Source organism: Schistosoma mansoni (genome assembly GCF_000237925.1).
Source record: "Schistosoma mansoni, WGS project CABG00000000 data, supercontig 0316, strain Puerto Rico, whole genome shotgun sequence".
Taxonomy (NCBI): domain Eukaryota; kingdom Metazoa; phylum Platyhelminthes; class Trematoda; order Strigeidida; family Schistosomatidae; genus Schistosoma; species Schistosoma mansoni.
This window is the reverse complement of record NW_017386171.1, coordinates 56,112-65,606: the sequence shown is the minus strand read 5'-3', so window position 1 is coordinate 65,606 and position 9,495 is coordinate 56,112. Positions and strand designations below refer to the sequence as shown.

At 40.3% G+C, this 9,495-nt stretch overlaps 2 protein-coding genes across 2 annotated transcripts; both read left to right on the top strand.

Annotated features, from left to right (window-relative positions):
• Nucleotides 1–2,891: 2,891 nt before the first annotated feature.
• Nucleotides 2,892–4,245, top strand: Smp_183870 (hypothetical protein; the record flags this gene model as incomplete). The annotated part of the gene is made up of 2 exons (XM_018790008.1): nucleotides 2,892–3,119; nucleotides 4,057–4,245. The coding sequence occupies 2 exons, from the start codon at nucleotides 2,892–2,894 to the stop codon at nucleotides 4,243–4,245; spliced, it is 417 nt and encodes a 138-aa protein (XP_018647428.1).
• Nucleotides 4,246–7,380: 3,135 nt separating this feature from the next.
• Nucleotides 7,381–9,278, top strand: Smp_113530 (hypothetical protein; the record flags this gene model as incomplete). Its single annotated transcript, XM_018789897.1, has 3 exons — nucleotides 7,381–7,441; nucleotides 8,480–8,626; nucleotides 9,124–9,278. The coding sequence occupies 3 exons, from the start codon at nucleotides 7,381–7,383 to the stop codon at nucleotides 9,276–9,278; spliced, it is 363 nt and encodes a 120-aa protein (XP_018647427.1).
• Nucleotides 9,279–9,495: the final 217 nt, after the last annotated feature.

The following is a 9,495-nucleotide window of genomic DNA, read 5'->3' as shown; positions in this document are numbered from 1 at the left end:
GAATGTCTGTTTTATAGAATGAGTGAGCGACAGACTGTATGACTGGTTGAGACAGTGTCAATCAGTGTAATGAATGTTGGTTGAGTGACTCAGAAAACGATTCACTGAGTGAGTGAGTTAGTGAGTGAGTGATTGAGTGAGTGATTGAGTGAGTGATTGTGAAGGTGCATTTTAGTAGTTGAGGGCGTGATTGAGTGATGTGGAGGACTGAAGTAATGAATGTGATGTGTTGTGTGTGATGTGGATAACTGTTTGTGTGTGAGCGCGTGTGAGTTGTGCAGTGTTTGTAGAGTGGATGTGTGGAAGAGACAGTGAGTTAGTGATGGATATATTGTGTTGGTTTAGACGTGTGCACGTACATGTTGGTTGACTGAGTGTTCTCGTTGTGTGTTGTAGGCGAATCGACGACACCTGGAGAAGAGGAGTTGGTGAACGTGACGGACAAACAGGGTGTAGTTGTTGGTCAGGAGAAACGAAGGAGGAGAAGACGAACCACTCTCGGACCACTGGGTATGTCACAGTGATTTGACTCAGTGTATTGTCGCACTGATGGATTATTGATGTGAATGGGTAGTGCATGTGGTTAAGTGTTTGTGTTGTGTGTGTTCACCTTGTTGATTGTTGCATGATAGTGACTGATCAACAGATTGATGCATGTGGAATGATGTGTGTGAGTTGTTTGGTGATTGAATGTGTGTAGTTGTGTGATAGACTGAGTGAATGTCTGTTTTATAGAATGAGTGAGCGACAGACTGTATGACTTGGTTGAGACAGTGTCAATCAGTGTAATGAATGTTGAGTAACTCAGAAAACGATTGAGTGAGTGAGTGAGTGAGTTAGTGAGTGAGTGATTGAGTGAGTGATTGTGAAGGTGCATTTTAGTAGTTGAGGGCGTGATTGAGTGATGTGGAGGACTGAAGTAATGAATGTGATGTGTTGTGTGTGATGTGGATAACTGTTTGTGTGTGAGCGCGTGTGAGTTGTGCAGTGTTTGTAGAGTGGATGTGTGGAAGAGACAGTGAGTTAGTGATGGATATATTGTGTTGGTTTAGACGTGTGCACGTACATGTTGGTTGACTGAGTGTTCTCGTTGTGTGTTGTAGGCGAATCGACGACACCTGGAGAAGAGGAGTTGGTGAACGTGACGGACAAACAGGGTGTAGTTGTTGGTCAGGAGAAACGAAGGAGGAGAAGACGAACCACTCTCGGACCACTGGGTAAGTCACAGTGATTTGACTCAGTGTATTGTCGCACTGATGGATTATTGATGTGAATGGGTAGTGCATGTGGTTAAGTGTTTGTGTTGTGTGTGTTCACCTTGTTGATTGTTGCATGATAGTGACTGATCAACAGATTGATGCATGTGGAATGATGTGTGTGAGTTGTTTGGTGATTGAATGTGTGTAGTTGTGTGATAGACTGAGTGAATGTCTGTTTTATAGAATGAGTGAGCGACAGACTGTATGACTGGTTGAGACAGTGTCAATCAGTGTAATGAATGTTGAGTAACTCAGAAAACGATTGAGTGAGTGAGTGAGTGAGTGAGTTAGTGAGTGAGTGATTGAGTGAGTGATTGTGAAGGTGCATTTTAGTAGTTGAGGGCGTGATTGAGTGATGTGGAGGACTGAAGTAATGAATGTGATGTGTTGTGTGTGATGTGGATAACTGTTTGTGTGTGAGCGCGTGTGAGTTGTGCAGTGTTTGTAGAGTGGATGTGTGGAAGAGACAGTGAGTTAGTGATGGATATATTGTGTTGGTTTAGACGTGTGCACGTACATGTTGGTTGACTGAGTGTTCTCGTTGTGTGTTGTAGGCGAATCGACGACACCTGGAGAAGAGGAGTTGGTGAACGTGACGGACAAACAGGGTGTAGTTGTTGGTCAGGAGAAACGAAGGAGGAGAAGACGAACCACTCTCGGACCACTGGGTAAGTCACAGTGATTTGACTCAGTGTATTGTCGCACTGATGGATTATTGATGTGAATGGGTAGTGCATGTGGTTAAGTGTTTGTGTTGTGTGTGTTCACCTTGTTGATTGTTGCATGATAGTGACTGATCAACAGATTGATGCATGTGGAATGATGTGTGTGAGTTGTTTGGTGATTGAATGTGTGTAGTTGTGTGATAGACTGAGTGAATGTCTGTTTTATAGAATGAGTGAGCGACAGACTGTATGACTGGTTGAGACAGTGTCAATCAGTGTAATGAATGTTGAGTAACTCAGAAAACGATTGAGTGAGTGAGTGAGTGAGTTAGTGAGTGAGTGATTGAGTGAGTGATTGTGAAGGTGCATTTTAGTAGTTGAGGGCGTGATTGAGTGATGTGGAGGACTGAAGTAATGAATGTGATGTGTTGTGTGTGATGTGGATAACTGTTTGTGTGTGAGCGCGTGTGAGTTGTGCAGTGTTTGTAGAGTGGATGTGTGGAAGAGACAGTGAGTTAGTGATGGATATATTGTGTTGGTTTAGACGTGTGCACGTACATGTTGGTTGACTGAGTGTTCTCGTTGTGTGTTGTAGGCGAATCGACGACACCTGGAGAAGAGGAGTTGGTGAACGTGACGGACAAACAGGGTGTAGTTGTTGGTCAGGAGAAACGAAGGAGGAGAAGACGAACCACTCTCGGACCACTGGGTAAGTCACAGTGATTTGACTCAGTGTATTGTCGCACTGATGGATTATTGATGTGAATGGGTAGTGCATGTGGTTAAGTGTTTGTGTTGTGTGTGTTCACCTTGTTGATTGTTGCATGATAGTGACTGATCAACAGATTGATGCATGTGGAATGATGTGTGTGAGTTGTTTGGTGATTGAATGTGTGTAGTTGTGTAATAGAATATGTGAGGGAATCCTTTCTCGCACACTAACTAATCGAATCATTACGCATTTCCCATGCCATCCCACATACACATGAAAATCTCGAACATCACTCACGCAATCACACATGCACACTTGTCTCCCACAGACACACATGAGAGTGCACGATTCGCACACACACGATCGATGCCCACCACAAGCCTGTTAGTGTCAACCACATCGAGACAATCTCCCACTCTCACTCATGCACACACACACACACATCACAACAGACAGACTGGAACATTCAGTCTACCATCCACAGTCACCCGACATTGCTGTCCTCATCATGCTAACACTCTCTTCTCTTATCCTCTGTTCTCAGGACCCACTTCGACACCTGACACCGGAGCACCATCCAGCACCACACCACAAGACGACGAGCTCTACGTCGACTACGTGGACAAGACGGGCAAGAGAAGAAGACGACGTCGACTTCCCTCCGAAACATCACCAAAACAAAACGGAACTGCATCAGTCACCGACTCAAGCAAACGTAAGTCTTACACGATAAACGCCTAGATCCACACACTCACTGGATTCTGTACCAATACTCAATCTCGTATCAGACCCGATCAGTAACAATCACTGTGCTCCTCTCATCGTCACATCAGTTCCACTTGACAGTGTACTCTTGTTCCAACGAACACTGTCGCTTATCCCTCACTGCATTCACTCATTCCACTGGTTCTCTCGAACTCTCTCACTACGTCAAACAGACAATCATCCACTCACTCCACCACTCAAACATTCACACATCCACCCAATCATTCGAACCAACATACCAACAAACAACCGTGACAAGAACCACACACAAATACAAACACTCACTGAATTGTCACACACTCAATCAACCAATCCATCACTCGTCACATTGCTAGCACACAAACACACCGAATCATTACGCATTTCCCATGCCATTCCACATACACATGAAAATCTCGAACATCACTCACGCAATCACACATGCACACTTGTCTCCCACAGACACACATGAGAGTGCACGATTCGCACACACACGATCGATGCCCACCACAAGCCTGTTAGTGTCAACCACATCGAGACAATCTCCCACTCTCACTCATGCACACACACACACATCACAACAGACAGACTGGAACATTCAGTCTACCATCCACAGTCACCCGACATTGCTGTCCTCATCATGCTAACACTCTCTTCTCTTATCCTCTGTTCTCAGGACCCACTTCGACACCTGACACCGGAGCACCATCCAGCACCACACCACAAGACGACGAGCTCTACGTCGACTACGTGGACAAGACGGGCAAGAGAAGAAGACGACGTCGACTTCCCTCCGAAACATCACCAAAACAAAACGGAACTGCATCAGTCACCGACTCAAGCAAACGTAAGTCTTACACGATAAACGCCTAGATCCACACACTCACTGGATTCTGTACCAATACTCAATCTCGTATCAGACCCGATCAGTAACAATCACTGTGCTCCTCTCATCGTCACATCAGTTCCACTTGACAGTGTACTCTTGTTCCAACGAACACTGTCGCTTATCCCTCACTGCATTCACTCATTCCACTGGTTCTCTCGAACTCTCTCACTACGTCAAACAGACAATCATCCACTCACTCCACCACTCAAACATTCACACATCCACCCAATCATTCGAACCAACATACCAACAAACAACCGTGACAAGAACCACACACAAATACAAACACTCACTGAATTGTCACACACTCAATCAACCAATCCATCACTCGTCACATTGCTAGCACACAAACACACCGAATCATTACGCATTTCCCATGCCATTCCACATACACATGAAAATCTCGAACATCACTCACGCAATCACACATGCACACTTGTCTCCCACAGACACACATGAGAGTGCACGATTCGCACACACACGATCGATGCCCACCACAAGCCTGTTAGTGTCAACCACATCGAGACAATCTCCCACTCTCACTCATGCACACACACACACATCACAACAGACAGACTGGAACATTCAGTCTACCATCCACAGTCACCCGACATTGCTGTCCTCATCATGCTAACACTCTCTTCTCTTATCCTCTGTTCTCAGGACCCACTTCGACACCTGACACCGGAGCACCATCCAGCACCACACCACAAGACGACGAGCTCTACGTCGACTACGTGGACAAGACGGGCAAGAGAAGAAGACGACGTCGACTTCCCTCCGAAACATCACCAAAACAAAACGGAACTGCATCAGTCACCGACTCAAGCAAACGTAAGTCTTACACGATAAACGCCTAGATCCACACACTCACTGGATTCTGTACCAATACTCAATCTCGTATCAGACCCGATCAGTAACAATCACTGTGCTCCTCTCATCGTCACATCAGTTCCACTTGACAGTGTACTCTTGTTCCAACGAACACTGTCGCTTATCCCTCACTGCATTCACTCATTCCACTGGTTCTCTCGAACTCTCTCACTACGTCAAACAGACAATCATCCACTCACTCCACCACTCAAACATTCACACATCCACCCAATCATTCGAACCAACATACCAACAAACAACCGTGACAAGAACCACACACAAATACAAACACTCACTGAATTGTCACACACTCAATCAACCAATCCATCACTCGTCACATTGCTAGCACACAAACACACCGAATCATTACGCATTTCCCATGCCATTCCACATACACATGAAAATCTCGAACATCACTCACGCAATCACACATGCACACTTGTCTCCCACAGACAGGCATGTTAATCAACCATCCAACAGCTAGTGAGTGCGATATTTCTATGCATGTATATCCACTAATCGTTTTTCATATATTCAATTTTTCATTATTTAATCGTTGTGTGTTTTTGGAATTTTTTTCTCTGTTTTATTTTCTTGCTTGCTGGTTTTTTTATGGTCTTCTTTTTTTTTGCAGTATTTCTCGGTTTGTTTTTCATATCCCATTTTTTCTTTTATTTTTTATTGTTTTTCTCTTCATCCTAATTTTATTATTTGTTTAATTCGATATTTTTCGTGAAGTCATATTTTTTTTAGATTTTTACTCTTTATGATTTGACTAATAAGCTCCTTTTTTCCCCACCACTTTTTTTTCTATCTGTTTCATGTTTACAGTTTTTTCCTCTGGTATTGATTATTATGAAGAAGACAATTTAAAATCGGCTTCTATGACTACTCCATTCTCCAAATTACTGCGTTCAACATCGAAACTACCAAATAAGAGATTATCAACTAGGTCAACCTCGATCGTGAAAAAATCTGTTGCTTCTAAATCAACTTCCACAATTAATACTTCAGACAAATATTGTAAGTCACAATGTCTTTTTATTGTGTATATCTTACATATCGTATAAAATTTTATTTTCATAGTTGAAATCATGAGTCAATTGAAGCTAGACCGCCATGAAAAACCTGGAAGCACTGGACGGCCGTTTCATTCTATTATGGAACCCCTCAACAGTGCGCATCCACGATCCCGCACTCGCGAGATTCGAACCCAGGACCTACCAGTCTCGAGCCGGAGCAATTAACCGACTCATGATTTCAACTATGAAAATACTAAGTTCTCCACAAAACCCCTTCTGATCTAAAATTTTATTGTTGATATTACTGATGATGTAATATATTTTTCTCTGTTTTTCAGGTATTCTACAATAATACGTTAATTTTATAATAAGATTAGTCACGTAATATCAGTACTAGGATTGATGACGTAAAATAGAGAACTAGGGTATAGACTGAATAATATTCTATTTCTAATCCCTCGTGCAGAATCGTGGATTTGCACTGCTTAGAAGTCTCATACTCGAACGAAATGTCCGTCCAGTGCTTTCAGATTGACTCATGAATTCAACTATTAAAATTACTATAATCATCACAACCTCCCCCCTTCTCATTCTGATAATATTTTATTCAATACAATTACAAACAGTCATTCTCAGCCAATCCAGAGTAGAAATCAATAAGAGGAAGGGAAATCATATATTTAGGAGTCAATTAGGCTAAGTGTCTGTTTGTCCACGCTCAATGACTAATCATATTATTTTTATTTTCACTACTATATATTGGTTACTAACTTACTTACGCCTGTTACCCCTCATGGAGGAGCATAGGCCGCTCACCAGCATTCTCCATCCAACTCTGTCCCGGGCAATCATTTCCAGTTCTTTCCAGTTACCATTCATCCTTTTCATATCTGCTTCTAATTCCCGGCGTAATGTGTTCTTTGACCTTTCTCTTTAACGCTTCCCTTCCGGATTCAATATTGAGGTGTTGAAAAAAAACAATCGACAATGCAAACTTTCAAGTTATTCATTTCAACTATACCAAAATATAATTCTTGATCAATCGAATTTCTTTTCATTATATCTTTCAGATAAACCTGATGAAGATGAATATTATGAAGATGATCAAGAACAATCTAATAATACTTCTATTGTTACAACTACTACGGTAAAACCGAAACAAATTGTTCAAACAGAAAAAATATCAAGTCCAAAATCATCTAGTCAATTAAAGCCAATGTTGAAAAAAACTATTGTATACAAACAAGCACCATCATTAAATTCATCAGATGAATATTGTAAGTTCAATGGTTAATATGAAATAGCCTAATTTACTTACTTAATTACTTACGCCTGTTACTCCCAATGGAGCATAGACCGTCGACCAACATTCTCCAACCCATTCTGTCCCGGGACTTCCTTTCTAGTTCTATCCAGTTTTTGTTCATTCTTCTCATGTCTTTCTCCATTTCTCGGCCTAATGTGTTCTTTGGTCTTGCTCTTCTCCTTGGGCCTTGAGGATTCCATGTGAGGGCTTGTCTTGTGACGCAATTGGGTGCTTTCCTCAATGTGTGTCCTATCCACTTCCAGTGCTTCTTCTTGATTTCTTCCTCCGCCGGATGGAATCTGGTTTTTTGTCCCCCACAGTAACTTGTTGTTGATAGTGTCTGGCCAACGGATACGAAGTATCTTGTGTAGACAACTGTTAATAAACACCTGTATCTTCTGGATGATGTCTTTCGTAGTTCCCCACGTCTCCATTACAGGCGGAGTTAGTCTAATTTTGAATTATAGATATATGTATATATACATCTACCTGAGATTATTAGCCTCAAACAGTTTACCATTGAATGTATTAAATATAGAACACTCTTTAGTTTATTCACTATATCACAACAAACTTTTGGTTTTATGAAAATGAGATAGTGAATTCAATTAATAATACTGTAGTGAACAAGAACACGACTAAGGACAATCGAAAGTATTTAAGCACAAACTACAGACTGTCTCACTAAATTCTGATAATCATACAGTAAATAGTTAATTTGCAAAATAACAATCAATCGTCTCAATCTTAACTGTTCCTTCTGTAAATATCAGTCCGTCTTCTCTGATTTCATTGTTCATGCATTTACATACCGATTGCGCTTCATTCCTGTTCTTTCCTTATCGATCTGTTGCCAAAATACATTCTTTGTCTGATCATCACCATATACTACCTATATGGATATAAGTCGACCACACGACAATAGTATAGACCATTTAAAAATTTAACAAGTCACTCATCTTGAGTAAATTACTATTTTTTCCATTTTATTGATTTCATTTCATTTCAGATGATGATGAAATTACAGAAACTACATGGGTTATTAAATTAGGTGATAAAAATGTAACTGATAAAGATATGCTTGATTTTATTAATAATCAAATCAATGGTGGAACATTGTTACAAAATACTTCAACAAAACTTAACACTACCTCAGGTAAGTATGTGTACATATACATATATTACTAATTTTAACTTCAATAAATGTATTCTATGTAAAATATATACATATCATTCATTCACAAAAAAGAACAACAATAATGATAGGCAATATACCTAAGTCACAAATATAACACTGTTGTATGGCGGCTCAGTGGTCAAGAAGTTAAGCATTCACGCTGGAGACCGAAGATCCTGCGTTCGAGTCCTGCATATAGGATCGTGGATGCGAACTGTTAAAGAATCCTATACTAGAACGAAATGGTCATCCAGTGCTTCTAAGTCTTCATTGGTGGTCTAGCTTAAATGAACTCATCAATTCAATCGTTGAAAATATAAACCTTTTAAGTATTAAGCTCCAGTTTTCATATAATAACATGTATTTTATTCTTTAGAAGAGTTAATCAAATTATGACAAATCATGTTCATTTATAATTTGACTGATGTTTGACAGATTTATTTTATCATTATATTATTTGATATTCTTATTTATAGATAAAAGTGATGGAGGTACAGAAACATCTTGGTTTTCAGTACCTGAAACAAAAAATATGAATGAAAAATGGATTTCACAATTCCTTGATGATGATAATAGTGAATTAGGAAAAAATCAATATGGGATTCCACAAACAAATACTACACGTGAGTAATTCATATTCAATGTCTTTTATAAACTTGGTATTTTCTATTTTCTAAAATGAACCAGTCAAAGCTGCTCATGAGTTAATGATAATAATGAAATAGATTACAGTGAACCTAATAAGTAAAATTCACTTAGTATTGTTTGTTTGAATCTTCCCATTGATGTTTTTGGACTGCAACTGGTCAGTCTCTAATTGGAATATGTGCATACTGTACGTATTGCCT